This window comes from Narcine bancroftii, chromosome 4 (assembly GCF_036971445.1).
Source record: "Narcine bancroftii isolate sNarBan1 chromosome 4, sNarBan1.hap1, whole genome shotgun sequence".
NCBI classification, from domain to species: Eukaryota; Metazoa; Chordata; class Chondrichthyes; order Torpediniformes; family Narcinidae; genus Narcine; species Narcine bancroftii.
In genome coordinates this window covers 172709381-172725660 of record NC_091472.1, presented here as the reverse complement: position 1 = coordinate 172725660, position 16280 = coordinate 172709381, and the positions used below count along the sequence as shown (strand labels likewise).

Here is a 16280-nt window from a genome sequence, read left to right as displayed (position 1 = left end):
CAGCGCTTTATAGAGTATCAACATTACGTCCCTGCTCTTATATGCTATCCTTCTAGAAATGAATGGCAACATTGCATTAGTCTTCTTCACCACCAACTCAACCTGGAGGTTAACTTGTATGATATCCTGCACAAGGCCACCCAAGCCCTTTTCCATCTCCGAATTTTGAATATTCTCCCCATAATAATAGTCAGCCAATCTATTTCTTCTACCAAAATGCATGACCGTACACTTTCCAACATTGTATTCATCTGCCACCCCTTTTCCCATTCTCCTAATCTAAACAAGTCTCTCTGCAGCCTTTCAGTATCCTTGTCACTCTACACACAGAGCAGATCCCGGCCCCAACTGCACACTGGTCTCACAGACCAGATCCTGGACCCCAGCTGCACACTCCACCCATAGACCAGATATCAGCCTCGGCTGCGCACTCCACCCACAGACTAGATCCCAGCCCCCACAGATCAGATCCCAGCCCCCACAGATCAGATCCCAGCCCCCACAGATCAGATCCCATCCCTGATTGCACTCTGTACCCACAGACCAGATCCCGGACCCCGGCTGCACTCTGGGTCCACAGACCAGATCCCAGGCCCCGGCTGTACTCTGGGTCCACAGACCAGATCCCGGCCCCTGGCTTCACTCTGTACCCACAGACCAGATCCCAGGCCCCAGCTGCACTCTGGTCCCACAGAGCAGATCCTGGCCCACTGCTACACTCTGGGCCCACAGACCCGATCCTGGCTCCCAGCTGCACACTGGGCCCACAGACGTGCATTCTAGTCAAATGAATGAACCTGATTTTGACCCATTAGAATTTCCAACCAATCGCATGCTGGATTATCAGTGTTTCACTGCTGTCGCATTCTGCTCTGATGGTCAGTTTGTGTTCTTCTGATTTTTCTCACTCTTGTTCTTAATTTGACTTTCTCCCCCCCACACTGATCGTTTTTCGTATGCTTCCTTTGGAATAGTTCCTGGCATCTATTGCACTAATGTTTATCAATTACACATCCAGACATCACACCAGAGGCTTGATCAGAGTCTGTGATTCCAGTGTACCAGGAAAGGCTTGGTGTGCTGTAAAAGATGCTTTCAAGTGTAATGTTAATCCAATTTGTCATCATGCGGACATAAAATTTCCATGGCATAATACAAAGAAATGCTTGTGATATCTGAATTGTTCATTGTTATATGTACCAAAATAGAATGAAAAAGGTTTGTTTTGCGTGCAATCCAGGCAAGTAACCCCACACAGCAGCTGCCGCAATAATGAAACAAAGTACAGGGTGTAATGTTGCTGCAAGTCAAAAAGTCCAGGGCATCATGATACTAGGACAAAAACAGAATATAAAAAATATACGTAATCATAATAGGGGGATTGTATTTTTTTGACCTATGAGAGATCCATTCAAGAGACTGATAGCAGCCAAGAAAGAAAGAAAGAAAGATTTCTTGAATATGGAAGCTTGTGTTTTTGAGCTCAGATACTGCCCAATGGAAGGTAGAAAGGAGCATGTGGCCAGGCAGCTTTCCTGAGTCAGCAGGAGGTGTAGATGGAGTTGATAGCTTGAGCTACATTCACAACTCTTCTTCAAAGAGTTCCCTTACCAAGCTGTGATGCATCCCAATAGGATACATCTGATGGTGCATTATTAAAATTTGGAAAGGACATTGGGGACATGCTGAATTTCTCTCAAGTATCCTGATGAAAACTCTCCTTCAGTTAACATCACTTAAGCAGATTATCTGATCAGATCATTATTGTATTTTGGAGCCCTGCTGGATGCAAAGTGGATGCCAAGTTCAAGTTCTTTCATGTTACATCTGAGACTGCATTTTGAAAGGATTTATTGCATTTTTGAGTAGTTGGAAACAAAGAGAGCTAATTTAGATTGTTGTGTGAATGTTTTTTTTAAAAACACTGTGGTGGTTTGTTTTGTCCAGGCAGCACATAACCTCCATGAAGATGCAGCACATTACCCACGGAAGATCCATTATCACAATCCACCTGATCTAGCAATGGAAGCTCTTGAGGTACTGAATCACATGACAAGCAAAGCAAGACCTCCAGCAATGGAGTGCTTGTGTCTTTTGTCTCTTTCTAACTCGTATTTCAGTGTGCAAATATTCTTGAGCTTTCAGGGGGTACAATTCGACGTAAAACACTCCACACCAGATTGAACTGCAGAATTAAGCCTTTGCTTGCTGTCAATAGGAAGACCTTTTGTTTTTCATTCATTTCCACATCAAGATGTCTGAGAGGTGTAGGAGCTCTGTCCTACAATTGAGCAATAGGTACCTAGATAATCGCTTTGTCATTTTTTTTACATCACTAAGAACAGAGTATGAATGGATATTGAAAGCATTTAGTTTGACAGCAATTCTCTGTATTAATCAACATAAAATACTGATTTCTCACCAAAGTATTTATGTCCTGTTTTATGACTGCATGTTTCCACTTTGCATTTTCTCAGTATTAAGGTATTTTTGTGTTTGTGTCTTTTTAAGATTGTTCACTTTGACTGCTTCAGTAATCCCACTCTGTGAAAGAAAACCATGCTGGAATCTATTTTAAACCTAGAGCAAAAGAAAATCAGCAAAGTTTTGTGTACGATTATATTGCACGCATCCCATTTAAAAGAAAAAATTTTGAGGAGGTTAATGACCAGAAGCCAGAATTTACATGCAATTGCAAAGGCCCGTTTATACCATTTATCTTTAGGTATCAGTTGAGTGATAGTTTGAGTACTTCCATCATACTGGATATACAGTTGCCCTCCATAATGTTTGGGACAAAGATTTTTTTTTCTCCCTTTATTGCCTGGTGCTCCACACTAATTCACGTGATTAAAGTGCATATTCCAGATTTTATTAAAGATTATTAGTGTACATTTTTATTTGACCATGTAGAAATTACTGTCATGTACTTCCCTGCGTTGGGAGCAGTGCTGGTCCCTGATGATGATGTAATTGAAGTGAAGCACAGGAGTAATAGTGTGCAAGCGCAAATGGGTTAAGCGTCAATATACGGGTGATCGATCTCTGACACGGGAGGAGGAGAATGTGTCAGGATCACCAGGGTTTGGCTGGGTGGTGTTTGGGGAGTTGAAGAATGCAGTGTTGTGTCTGAAGAGAAGCAAGTTCATTCCATTTTGCGCTGAAAGAAATGAGGGAGTGTATTCTTTAATTCTGTGTAAATTGGGTAAATCAATGCCATTACAAGTGGTGACCCCATGCTTTCACAGCACCTTTTCATTTTATTAATAATACACCAGCGTGGTTCATGATCCTCTAGGGTGCATTTCTCCGTACTCAGTGTGCAAGGTCAGAAGATGAAATATGGTTTACTTGTGGAGGGTTTTCCAGAGCAGATTGCCTGTGGTAGAGAATGTTTTAGTGGATCCAGATGGTAACCTCCCATACAACACTGCTATTCAGTGGCGTACTCAGCTGTCTAGAGAGACTTGCATTGCCGAATTACTAGCTGATTACATGCTAGGTGATAGGCCACCGTCAAGATGTGGAGGAAATGGCACAGCGAGCTGGAACACAACCTGTAGAAGGGGATTTTTGGAAACAGAGGTACCTCCAATGTTTACCTCGTCATGTTCAAGGACATTTTGGTGAGTGTCTTTCAGATACCCACCCATGATCAGTTGGCGGATTATGCCGACCTCGTTATGTCTATGACCTCTGCAATGAAGAAAGAAGGATTGGGAAGTCAGCAGGAGCAAATGGAGTTGTGAAATGCTAGCATCTTATCAATCAAAAGTGCGAGAAATTTGAGAATTTCCTGTAGCTGTTACACATTAAATTTGGCTAGTTGCTATTTTTTTTAGGCGTGATGAATTTCTATTGCTGTTTCCTGCTGAATGCCTCAGCATCTCTATTCACCCCTAGATGAACAACTAAGAGGATCTGATCAGTCAGTTTCCAAAAGACCATTGATTTTGGGAGACGATGCCGTGCATGCTTTCAATGATGTGAAGACTGCGCTTGCGAATGCAACAAGACTTCTACATCAAAAGCCCAACGCCTTGTTCTCTCTTGCCACAGATGTGTCTGCCAATGCTGTGGGAGCAGTGTTAGAACAATGAGTCCTAGGACAATTGGAACCTCTGCAATTTTTTTTTCAGACAAGCTGTCACCAGCTCAGGCAAAGTATAGTACGTTCAGGCGAGAATTCTGTGCCATTTATCTCGCACCATTTATACAGATCACCAACTTTTTATGCATACACGAGTACAAGTACACGTCTAGACTCATCCCTAGAAATTCGACACTTGGATTTTATCTTACAAATTTCATCTGACGTCAGGCACATCTGAGGATGACCAAATGCCATGGCCGATGCTCTGTCCAGGCACGACATTGATGCCTTACATAGGACTACTGCAGTCGATTTCACCACCATGGCTCACGTACAGCATCTGGTATCACCAGATCAACTCTGGTCTCCATCTTCAAGATGCGATCCTGAATGAATCGGATAAAAAGTTAGTCTGTGATTTTTCCACAGGAAGACCAAGGCCTTTTGTATCGGCAGTAAAGAGGTGGGAGATTTTTTGAGTCTCTTCTTAATTTATCTCATCCTGGCAGAAGAGTATCATTCAAACTGATTATGGAATATTTTACCTGACCTCCTGTTAAATGGGATGTTGGATGCTTGGCATGTCCACACACTGAAGATTTGAGACACCCCAAATCCAAACTGGGCGATTTTGTTTTGTATTCCCATTTCCAGTACATGCACCTGGACTTTGTAGGCCTGCTTCCACCATTCTGGGGATATACACTTTGCTCACATGTGAGGACTGGACTACCAGGTGGTAGGAGCCCATTCCTGTGACTTCCGATGGGGTTCGTTTCTGGCGCTTGCATCATAAGTTGAAATTATTGTTACAGGTACACTATCCTTCATGCGGACATCTAAAATCCAGAAAGCTCCAAAATCTGGCAAGTGGGGAGAGAGACGGCAGCGTGAGTCTGGGGGAGAGGTGAGGGGGAAATACTGGCAGCGTGAGTTGGGGGTAAGAGACCGGCAGCGTGACTCGGGTGGATGGGGGAGAGACCGGCAGCGCAACTCGGGCGGGTGAGGGGGGGGTGAAAGACCGACAGCGCGAGTTGGGCAGGTGAGGGGGAGAGAACGGCAGCACAATTCGGGTGGGCTTAAATCTGGCTTTCCAAAATCTGGAAAAATCCAAAATTCGGAACACACTGTCCCCCAGGGGTTCCGGGTAAAGGATCATGTACCTTTAATTGCAGTCTACATGTACAGATTTTTTTTAAAAATATGTGACAATCTTATCATGCATACCTAGAATAATCCACAAAAAAATTGAAAACAGAGTTTAGATACAGGTAGGCAGGGGCATTTGGAGCTCAGATGCATGGGCGGTTGGGGAGAGGATGCTGAAAACCTTTATTCACACATTGGAGTTTGATCCCCACAGCCTTGGTATCACAGCATCTGAGAACTCCATGCACCAAGAAGACTGTGTACAACTTGCAGGAGGGAGACGCACTCAACATTCCTGTCCCTCTCGCCGCCCAATCTAGCCCTTCCTCCCCTGCTGCCTTTTGGCGGGGCAGCGAGCAAGATGACCCTGCTCTTGGCACCCCCTTTCCCTCACTCACTATCTTCTCCTTATAACTTGGGGCAGCAGCGTCACCTCGCAACCTCTGTTGTGATTTGGAATGCATGCGCAGATTGCCGTTGCTCTCTCTCCCTTCTTTCCCCAGCGATGGCAATCTGCTCATGTGTTCCAAATTACTTTTTTTTTAAAAAGAAACGTAATTGGGTCTGCCAAAGCACGTTTCCTTGGTGTCACTATAAGAGGAGCACTGAAATGATGACATTTAGTGGGGCTGATGGGGGTAGGAAGTGATCTGCATGCACTGATTGGATGGAAGCATTTCCTTCAGAGAAGGAAAGGTAGTCACGTTAATACAGATTGACCCCGACTTACCTTTATTCAAAACGGATTCTGATCATTGTAACTTTGAAATATTAAGTCGGAACATCGTAAGTCAGGGTCGACCTGTATTGCATGAGGTCATGCCAAACTGTCAACCTTCCAGGCTGTTATGTCGCAGGACAGTTTTATTCACTCGCCTTCTTGCGTGGCTCAGAGGCTGGAGTTTGTGGGGTGGCTGTCGCCGTCGTATACTTGACTGTGCCGGGAGCGGTGCCAGTCGCCGCTGATGATATCATCAAAGTGATGTGTGGAAGTATTAGCATGCAGGTGTGGGTTAGTAAGCAGTCAGCGTACTGATGAGAGTGACTTTGATCCAATAAATTGTCGCTTGAAGGCTGAGTGAGACATGTTAGTGATGAATTTTAATTATTTCCAATACAATTTCAGAAGTATTTAAATATTTTATTTAACATGTAAACTTGAAATGATCTTCCTCAACATTCGATGAAATGACTATAAATAACATCTGAATTAAAGTTCCGTGAATACAAAGTAACATTTATAATGACAGTCAACTAAAGTTATGAGCATTTCACTCACCGTTCTCTGTGCCATTACAGTTCCCCCATTTCAGGGCATACACAGGTGAGTACTCAGGTATGTTTAATTGCTTCATTGGTGCAGTTATAAGAGAGCTGGGCTTGTTTCTAAGCTTTTGATCACCTTTGGAGTCTGTGGTTGCCATTTTTCAACACAAGGATCAGAGTTGTGCCAATGAAAGTCAAACAAGCCATGATGAGGGTGAAAAACAAGAATAGAACATTAGGATTACCAAAATTAACTGTTTGGAATATTATTAAGAAGAGTATTATTAAAATGAGCTCAGTAATCACAAAGGGACTGGTAGGCCAAGGAAGATCTCCACTGCTGATGACAAAATAATTCTCATCATAATGAAGAAAAATCCCCAAATGCCTGTCAAAAAGATCAGAAATACTCTTCAGGAGGCAGCTGTGGATGTATCAATGACTGCTGTCTGCAGAAATACAGAGGCTACTCTGCAAGATACAAGAAACAGATGGCCAGTTTATCATTTGCTGAGAAGTATTAAAAGAGGCTGCAGAATTTTGGAAAAGGATCTTGTGGACAGATGAGATCAAGATTAACCTGTATCAGAGTGATGGCAAGAGCAAAATGTGGAGGCGTAAAGGAACTGCCCAAGATCCAAAGCACACTATCTCATCTGTGAAACATGGTGGTGGGGGTGTTATGGCCTGGACATGTATGGCTGTCACAGGTACTGGTCACTGATCTTCATTGATGATGTAACTGCTGATGGTAGTAGAAAAATAAATTCTGAGGTGTATAGAAATATCTTGTCTGCTCAAGTTTGAGCAAATACCTCCAAACTCATTGGTCAGTGCTTTATCCGAGAGCAAGACAATGATCCCAAACATCCTACTCAAGCAACAAAGGAGTTTTTCAAAGCTAAAGACTGGAAAATTCTTGAATGGTCAAGTTAGCCAACTGATTGAAATTCAATTAAGCATGCCTTCCATATGCTGAAGAGAAAACTTAAGTGGATAAGTCCCCAAAACAAGCAGAAGCTGAAGATTCAACTACACCCAGTTAACCTGCAACCCCACCCAGTACGTGGGAGGAAACCTGAGCCCCTGGGGAAAACCCAAGCAGACATGGAGAGAATGTCCCAATTCTTTACAAACAGTGCGGGATTCGAACCCCAGTCTCGATCACTGGCGCCGTAATGGTGTTGCTCTAACTGCTATGCCAACCATGCCGTCACTAGCAAGTGTATTTACTCAGCAGACATGGTCTACTGGCCTGTGGCAAACAGCAGAATCTACTTAGTGAAAAGAAGGATGACCGGCAAGAAAATATACAAGTGAACTGGTGTGGACTTGAAAGGCCAACAGGCCTGTTTCCGCTCCGTAAATGGTTATATGGTTATATGCTCAGTACCTGGTGATGTCTATTAATCACAGTCTTCAAACAGTCATTGCATGCAAGAATATGCAACAAAGTACTCATTGTGACTACTTTAATAAACATATTATTGCTATGTCCCAAATATTATGGTGCCCTGATATAAGGGGACTATGGAAAAAAAAGTGCTGTATTTTCCACATGGTCAAACCAAAATATATGCTAATAGCCTTGAATAAAATCTGGAATGTGCACTTTAATCTCATGTGGATCGTTTGATTACAAATTTAAATCTTTGGAGCACAGGAGCAAGTAAAGGAAAAAAAGTGTCTTTGTCCCAAATATGGGGAACATTGTATACTAACTAATATGCAACTGAAGAATCTTGCTGTATTTTTTTACATTACATATAATTCACATAATATGCTTTCAAACTTGGTAGGAAATCATTCCCTTTGAGAAACTGGTATAAATAGACAAATATTCCAAATGGAAAGCAACTAAGCATTGCCAGCTTGAATTGGTTCATTCCTCACACGTCGCCGTGAGAAAGTGGCAGCCCCTTTATGAGTTGGATCTGGTTGTGGACCCAGTGTGCAACCGGGGCTGGGGTTTCTAGATAAACTTATGTAAATTTCCTTGCTGTTCCAATTTCAACACCTCTAGAAATGGAAAGATAATGACTGCAATAAATTGGGAGAACATTATTAAAGGTGCAAGTTTTGAATATGGGAATTATCTGTTCATATAACCATATAATGTTCAGGTTTACTTCAGACTTCATGCCTCAATCCTCAAACTGCTGGAGAAGGATGAAGTGACTGTGGACTGTGAGATGCTCTTTAGCTACATAAAAGAGGCAGCACATGGACCTTTCGCCAGAGGCGAAGAGAAGAGCTCATTTAAAGTCAGTGAGAAGTAAGTGGCATTAAATAGTGAACTTTACTGATCACAACGTTATTACAACTAAATAGCTGATCTTTCGGCATTGCCAGTTTACAAAGAATCGTCACTCTTACACACTATTGTCTGTAGCCTATTGAAAAACGATCCCAAATGGTGAATTCAAATGCCTTTGTATCTGACTTTTAAAATCATTGTTGGGTTGTTTAATGTAGTGCACATTAGATTCATTCTGTGGTGGTGATTTATGCCAAATTAACTTGTCTTTTTTGATTTGTTATATATTTGAGCATTTGTGAGGAGTGTGCCTTCATTTCTGACTTCCTCAAATTTAGGTCAACTTAGTGCTATGTGACTTGCTGAGTTTCTTCAGCATTTTTGTGTAAACTTAATGTAAACCTGTTTTTAGAGTTAAACAAGTCTATAGATGCTGGGGTTGAGTGCCATACCTCAATGTGCGAGAGAAACTGAACATGTCACGCAGCATCCATGGGAAGTAAAGGGTAACCAATGTTTAGGGCCTGGGCCCTTCGTCAGGTATAAGCAGAAATTGGCAGATGCTTGAATTAAAAGGTGGAGGAGGGAGAAAGGGGCAGGAGGAGGAGTGCAGGCCAACAGCCAAGAGATCATATGGGTGAGAGGGTAGAAAAGTGCTGAGTAGGGGAAAGGGTAGCTCTCTGATAGGAAAGGGTTTGGGGAGCAAGAGGAAAGGACACAGAGGGTTAGGGAAAGATAGAGACATGAGGGAGGGGATTAACAGAAACTGGAGAAGTTGACGTTAATACTATCTGGTTGGAAAGTGCCCAGAGAGAATACAGGGTGTTGTTCTTCCATTTGGTGGGTGGCCTCAGTTTGACAGTACTTGAGACTATGGACAGTCATGTTGGCATGGGAAAGGGGTGTGGAATTGAAATAGATGGCAACTGGCAGGTCCTTGATGTTACAGCATACATAGTGAAGGTGCTCATTGAAACGATTCACAAATGAAACGTTGCTTCACTTGGAAAGACTGTTTTGGGCCCTGAATCCTGGTGAGTGAGGAGGTGTGGGTACAAGTGCAGCATTTCCTGTGGCAAAGGGGTAGTGCAAAGGGAGCAATTTGTGGGAAGGGATGAATAGATGAGTGGGTCCTGGAGAGAATGGTCTCTATGGAAAGTGGGGAGGGGAAGATGTGTCCAGTGGTGCCATAAATTGCAGATTGGATATGGCAGATGTTGGGGTGGGAAGTGAAGACCACGGGAATTCTGTTCTTCTGTATCTTAGAGTGGAATGAGTCAGGACAGAAGAATGTGTGTGAAATAGAGTAGATGCAGGAAAGGGTTCCCAATGTAGAGGAGGCAACTTTGGGAGCATTGGTACTTCCAATGTGGCCACCTCTACATCAGTGAGACTGAAAAATCATTCTGTTGAACACTTACACATGTTTTCTGCAAAAGCATGGACCTCCCAGTCACCAACTATTTCAATTCCACACCTCATTCCCATACCCATATGTCTGTCCATGGGCACATGGACTGCCAAAATGAGACTACTTGGCATGGGAAGATCAGTACCTTATATTTCTACCCTTCCACCTGCAGCCACCTATCACCCCTTGCATGTTAACCTGTGCTCCTCTCCTTCTGCCCTTTCCTTCTCTCCTTCTGCCCTTTCCTTGTCTCCTTCTGCCCTTTCCTTCTCTCCTTCTGCCCCTTCCCCCTCTCCTTCTGCCCCTTCCCCACATTTTATTCAGGAGCCTGCCTGTTTTTGTTCATACCTGACTAAGGGCCTAGGCCCAAAACATTGGTTACCTTTTACTTAACAAGGATGCTTTGTGTCCTGCTGAGTTTCTCCAGCCCATTTGTGTATTGTGTTACAGGATCTTTACAAGATTTGAAGCCAAGCTCTATTTGCATTAAATAAAAGGTTAAAAAACTGCAAATGCTGGAAATGTGAAATGAAAGCAGATAATGCTGGAAACAATCAACAGGTCATGAAATATTGAAGGAAAAAGAAGCAGTCAACATGTCATTGATTCTTCATCAGAACTGGGAGAGAGAGAAAGCAATGGAGCCCAAAGACAGATTGGGTGACCGGTTTGCCAAAAGTCCTATGTTCTGACATTGGATCCAAACTTGAGCTTTCTGCTGCCAAGCATTTTAATTCCCCAGCCATTCCTACAGTGTCATGTCTGTCCTTGTCCTCATCCATTTTGATGGTCAACACATCCTAATGCTCCTAGACAGCCTTAACCTAATGCATAAACATTTACTTTTCTAATTTTAGGTAACCCTAACACCTGACTGATTGCACTGTCCCCATCTCTACCTATTCCTATACTTATTTTCTCTTAATCTGTCTCGCACTGTGTGTCTGTCTGGTGCTCTGTGTCTCGCTCGCTCTTTCTCTCTCTGGCTCTCTCTCTCTCTCTTTCTGGCTCATTTTCTCTCTCTCTCTGGCTCACTCGCGCTCTCTCTGGCTCTCTCTCTGGCTCTCTCTCTCTCTGGCTCTCTCTCTGGCTCGCACTCTCTCTCTCTGGCTCGCACTCTCTCTGGCTCGCACTCTCTCTCTGGCTCGCGCTCTCTCTGGCTCGCGCTCTCACTGGCTCGCGCTCTCTCTGGCTCGCGCGCTCTCTGGCTCGCGCGCTCTCTGGCTCGCGCGCTCTCTGGCTCGCGCGCTCTCTGGCCCTGGCGCCCGCTCTCTCTGGCCCTGGCTCCCGCTCTCTCTGGCCCTGGCTCCCGCCCTCTCTGGCCCTGGCTCCCGCCCTCTCTGGCCTGGCTCCCGCCCTCTCTGGCCTGGCTCCCGCCCTCTCTGGCCTGGCTCTCGCCCTCTCTGGCGCTGGCTCTCCCCCTCTCTGGCGCGCTCTCCCTCTCTGGCGCGCTCTCCCTCTCTGGCGCGCTCTCCCTCTCTGGCGCGCTCTCCCTCTCTGGCGCGCTCTCCCTCTCTGGCGCGCTCTCCCTCTCTGGCGCGCTCTCCCTCTCTGGCGCGCTCTCCCTCTCTGGCGCGCTCTCCCTCTCTCTCTCTCTCTCTGGCGCGCTCTCTCTCTCTCTCTGGCGCGCTCTCTCTCTCTCTCTCTGGCGCGCTCTCTCTCTCTCTCTGGCGCGCTCTCTCTCTCTCTCTGGCGCGCTCTCTCTCTCTCTCTGGCGCGCTCTCTCTCTCTCTCTGGCGCGCTCTCTCTCTCTCTGGCGCGCTCTCTCTCTCTCTCTGGCGCGCTCTCTCTCTCTCTGGCGCGCTCTCTCTCTCTCTGGCGCGCTCTCTCTCTCTCTGGCGCGCTCTCTCTCTCTGGCGCGCTCTCTCTCTCTCTGGCGCGCTCTCTCTCTCTCTGGCGCGCTCTCTCTCTCTCTCTGGCGCGCTCTCTCTCTGGCGTGCGCTCTCTCTCTCTGGCGCGCTCTCTCTCTCTGGCGCGCTCTCTCTCTCTGGCGCGCTCTCTCTCTCTGGCGCGCTCTCTCTCTCTGGCGCGCTCTCTCTCTGGCGCGCTCTCTCTCTCTGGCGCTCTCTCTCTCTCTCTGGCGCGCTCTCTCTCTCTCTGGCGCGCTCTCTCTCTCTCTGGCGCGCGCTCTCTCTCTGGCGCGCTCTCTCTCTCTCTCTGGCGCGCTCTCTCTCTCTCTCTGGCGCGCTCTCTCTCTCTCTCTGGCGCGCTCTCTCTCTGGCGCGCTCTCTCTCTCTCTGGCGCGCTCTCTCTCTCTCTGGCGTGCTCTCTCTCTCTGGCGCGCTCTCTCTCTCTCTGGCGCGCTCTCTCTCTCTCTGGCGCGCTCTCTCTCTCTCTGGCGCGCTCTCTCTCTCTCTCTGGCGCGCTCTCTCTCTCTGGCGCGCTCTCTCTCTCTCTCTGGCGCGCTCTCTCTCTCTGGCGCGCTCTCTCTCTCTCTCTGGCGCGCGCTCTCTCTCTCTGGCGCGCTCTCTCTCTCTGGCGCGCTCTCTCTCTCTGGCGCACTCTCTCTCTCTCTGGCGCGCTCTCTCTCTCTCTGGCGCGCGCTCTCTCTCTCTGGCGCGCTCTCTCTCTCTCTCTGGCGCGCTCTCTTTGCCTCGCTTGCTCTCTGGCTGGCTCGCGCTCTGGCTCGTTTGCTCTCTGGCTTGCTCTCTTGCTCGCTCTCTCCCTGTCTGGCTCGCGCTCTGGCTGGCTTGCCTGCGGTCTGTCTGTCTGGCTGGCTCGCGCTCTGGCTCACTCACTCATTCTATGGCTTGCTTGCTCTCTGGCTCATTCACTCTTTCTCTGGCTCGTTCGCTCTTTCTCTGGCTCGTTCGCTCTTTCTCTGGCTCGTTCGCTCTTTCTCTGGCTCGTTCGCTCTTTCTCTGGCTCGTTCGCTCTTTCTCTGGCTCGTTCGCTCTTTCTCTGGCTCGTTCGCTCTTTCTCTGGCTCGTTCGCTCTTTCTCTGGCTTGCTCACTCTTTCTTTCTCTGGTTTGCTCTCTCGCTTGCGCTCTCTCTCTCTCTCTCTCTCTCTCGCTCTCTGTCTGGCTCGCTCTCTAACTGCCTCGTTCTCTGTCTGGCTTGCTCTGTTGTGCTCTCTTTCTCTGGCGCTCTCGCTCTCTCTCTCGTTCTCCCTCTCTCTCATTCTTGCTGTCTCTCTGGTGCTTTTTTGTACTCTTGTCTTTCTCTTTCTGTCTCTCTCTCCACTATGTATGTCTCTCTTTCTCTCTCTCTCTCTCTCTCTCTCTCTCTCGACTTTGTGCGTCTCTCTCCCTCTTACTATTCTGTGTCTTTGTCTTTCTGTCTCTGTGAAATTGAAATGTTTAGGGGAACTTCTTCAAGCAGAGATTGGCGAGACTGGAATGAGCTTCCAGCTGAAGTGGTGAATGAAGACTTGATTTCCACAGTTAAGAAAAGTTTAGATAGGTGCATTAATGGTTGGGGTGTGGAGGGTTATTGACCAGGTGCAGATCAATGGGATTTTGTAAAATTTTATTTCAACACAGACTAGATGGTTCTGTTGTGTTCTATGTTGTGCCCAGATGAATTGATGGAATGAAATGAAGGATTAAAGTGGCAGGCAGCTGCAAGTTCAGGATTACACCAGAGGACAGAACTCGAGTGTTCCCGTAGAGTGGACATCACATCAATTCAGAGGAGGTCACATTATGAACACTGAATGTTACAATGACTGCATTCATGTAACAAGTGCTAGATCTAACCTGCCCCAGACCTACAATCTGCTGGAGGAACTCGGCTGATAGACCTGCTGAGTTCCTTCAGCAGATTGCTTGTTGCTCCAGATTCCAGCACCTTGTCTTGGTTTTTAAAGAAAAGGCATCTCAGCAAGCAGTGGTATGGAGAGGCCCAAAACGTCTGACAATGGCACTAGTAAATTCTTCATGAACTGCAGACAAAACTTGGGTTATAGTGTGTGGCACCTGGTGGTAGGCATGTGACATTGCAGGTTTTATGTTACTTTCTTTATCATTAGTTCAGTGCCTGTGTACCCTGGAGTGATGTAATAAGTAATCTGTAACACAGTGTTGCAATCTCGATTGGAAAAAAAAATCTCAAATTTTCTCACCAAAGCACTGTCAATGGCTTGGTGGGGTTGGGGGGTGGAGCTCTCCAACAAGCTGCTCTCTGTGGTCTAGGGGTTTGTTAGAGCTAATGTGTGGTAAGTAAAGGTGATTTGCAGATGAAAATAAAGGTTAAGAGCTACTGCCCTAGGTTATGGCTACAGTCCCACAGTGATGTCTGTGTAGCTCCATACATGCAAACATAACTACTCCTTTAACAATATGAAAATATTTTTACAATGATGGTGATAATGATGGAGTGTGATACAACTGTATCTCTTGTTCTTTTCTGTAGGGAGAAGTCCTGCACAAATGATGATGACTCCCATTCTTCTGTTGGAACCGTACAAGGTCAAGGAAATCTTACCTCGGGTCCAGGTCTGACATCCCCACCTTACACAGCCACTCCGATTGACCACGATTACGTCAAACGTAAAATGCCCCGTCAGCAGGCTTCAATTGATGGTATTTTTCTTGTTATAGATAATGACAAACTTGGGATGTGGTTAATAATTGGGCAATCATAAGTGGTGAATTCTGTTAAATGCTCAACACTGGGTGATGGTGTGCAGGAGAATGGGCAATATGGCTGCTATCTAGCTTCTTAAAAATGATGGGAATTAGGTTCTTTCAAACTTTTTTCGGTGCTTGCTTAAATTGTTGATGGCTTCTTTAAGTGTTCGTTGCTTTGCTTGCATTAGTGGAGGTGAAGTTTGGCTACATCCAGTGCCTTTACAAGAAATGTAGCTAAATAAGCTTGCACTGAATGATGCCACAACGAGCTGTTGCTTATAGTTCTCTGGCGCAGGCCTCCAGACACTGTTCTTCCACCAAATGTGGCAAGTAGCCACTGCAACTCAATAATTTTGTGGTGATGCGTGCAGGCATCGTCTGAATTGATGCAGATTGTGTCTGCTGCAATTATTGTCTAAGCCACTTCTGCATGCTTTGTGTTTGCTATTTTGCTAGTTCTGTGACTTTTTTTGTTGTTCATGAGCTTTTGCATATATTTGCTGGTTTAAGGATCCACAAGCAATGAACATGTCCAAAAAGAGAATATTGCAATTTACCCTTTTCATTTAATGGTATAACTATTACTGAATTCTACATCCTCAACATCTGGGGGGTGAAGAGGGGGAGTGTAGGGGTGGTTGCCATTGACCTAAGACCCAACTGGTCCAGTCACATAAACAGAGTAGGTCACAGATGAGGTATCCTGCAATGTGGCTCATTTCTTGTGCCCAAAAGCTTTTAAAGATCAGGCATGCAATGGAACAGTTTTCACTTATCAGTGTGGATAAGAAAGGCTCTTAAAATAAATTTTTTGGAGCTTTCTGGGGAAAGCGGTCTGCTCCATCCTGACCACCTGCTACATATTCCATTCAGTGCCAGTGCTAAGGGCTGCACTACGTGCTGCACCTCCTGAACCTGTGACCCTTCCCACCAAAAAAGTACAAGGTAACAGGCACATAGGAACCTACACATTATCCTCCAAGTCACGTACAACCCTGACTTAGAAAAGCATCATTGTCAGGGCTAAACTTTGGTACAGCTGTGAGAGCACTTTCCCCAAAAGGACTGCAGTGGTTCAAGAAGGCAGCTCACCACTTACCTCTCAAGGGCAATTAGGGAATAGATGGTGGCCTTGCTAACAAAACTCACGTTCTCTAAAATGGATTAAAAAATCTTTTGCATACTCAGTTATTGAAGGGTCAGTACTTTGGTAATTTAAGTGTATGTAATAACAAATGATCATGCAAGGAGAGGAAAGGGAAGGGAATAGCAGAGACTTTGCCTTCTGGTATATTTTAAATCAATGGGTAACCTTTTCAGCTAAAGTTTAGAATGGCAATAAAAAGTGACTCCATGTTGACTTCTAAAGAGAACTGTTGTAGAATTTGCTGAAAATTTTTCAGTCCTCTGTTATTGAATTCCTATTCATCTTGTAGGTTAAGAGATTTCTGTGAATTTTGTATTTTGTTGGTTAAAGGAGTTGGTTGGCAACTCTATTTCTGTTTGGATTTCAAGCCCAAGCTGACACTTTG

At 45.6% G+C, this 16280-nt stretch overlaps 2 protein-coding genes and 1 long non-coding RNA gene across 12 annotated transcripts in view; 1 reads left to right on the top strand and 2 right to left on the bottom strand.

Moving 5' to 3' along the window:
- Positions 1-16280, top strand: part of cabin1 (calcineurin binding protein 1) — a 570396-nt gene that overhangs the window by 138231 nt on the left and 415885 nt on the right. For 6 of the 8 annotated variants that reach the window (XM_069933017.1, XM_069933018.1, XM_069933016.1 and 3 more), the window contains exons 24-26: positions 1948-2037; positions 8632-8783; positions 14531-14700. In XM_069933017.1, coding sequence (XP_069789118.1) covers positions 1948-2037; positions 8632-8783; positions 14531-14700 — 412 coding nt within the window. The remainder of the gene's footprint in view (positions 1-1947; positions 2038-8631; positions 8784-14530; positions 14701-16280) is intronic. The other 2 variants (XM_069933019.1, XM_069933020.1) reach the window with 2 other exon arrangements.
- Positions 3279-7346, bottom strand: LOC138759980 (uncharacterized). Of its 3 annotated transcripts, none has more exons than XR_011355292.1 (4): positions 7089-7345; positions 6522-6653; positions 5973-6316; positions 3279-4479 (listed from the first exon to the last, which is right to left on the bottom strand). It is a non-coding gene; the product is annotated as an uncharacterized lncRNA (long non-coding RNA). The 3 variants fall into 3 exon arrangements; XR_011355294.1 differs by having other exon boundaries at positions 6119-6316; positions 7089-7337; XR_011355293.1 differs by lacking the exon at positions 3279-4479 and adding an exon at positions 4494-4956 and having other exon boundaries at positions 7089-7346.
- Positions 12218-12568, bottom strand: LOC138760234 (U1 small nuclear ribonucleoprotein 70 kDa-like; the record flags this gene model as incomplete). The annotated part of the gene is made up of 2 exons (XM_069930566.1): positions 12218-12262; positions 12467-12568. Coding segments are annotated over 2 exons (147 nt in total), but the record flags the coding sequence as incomplete, so codon positions are not given.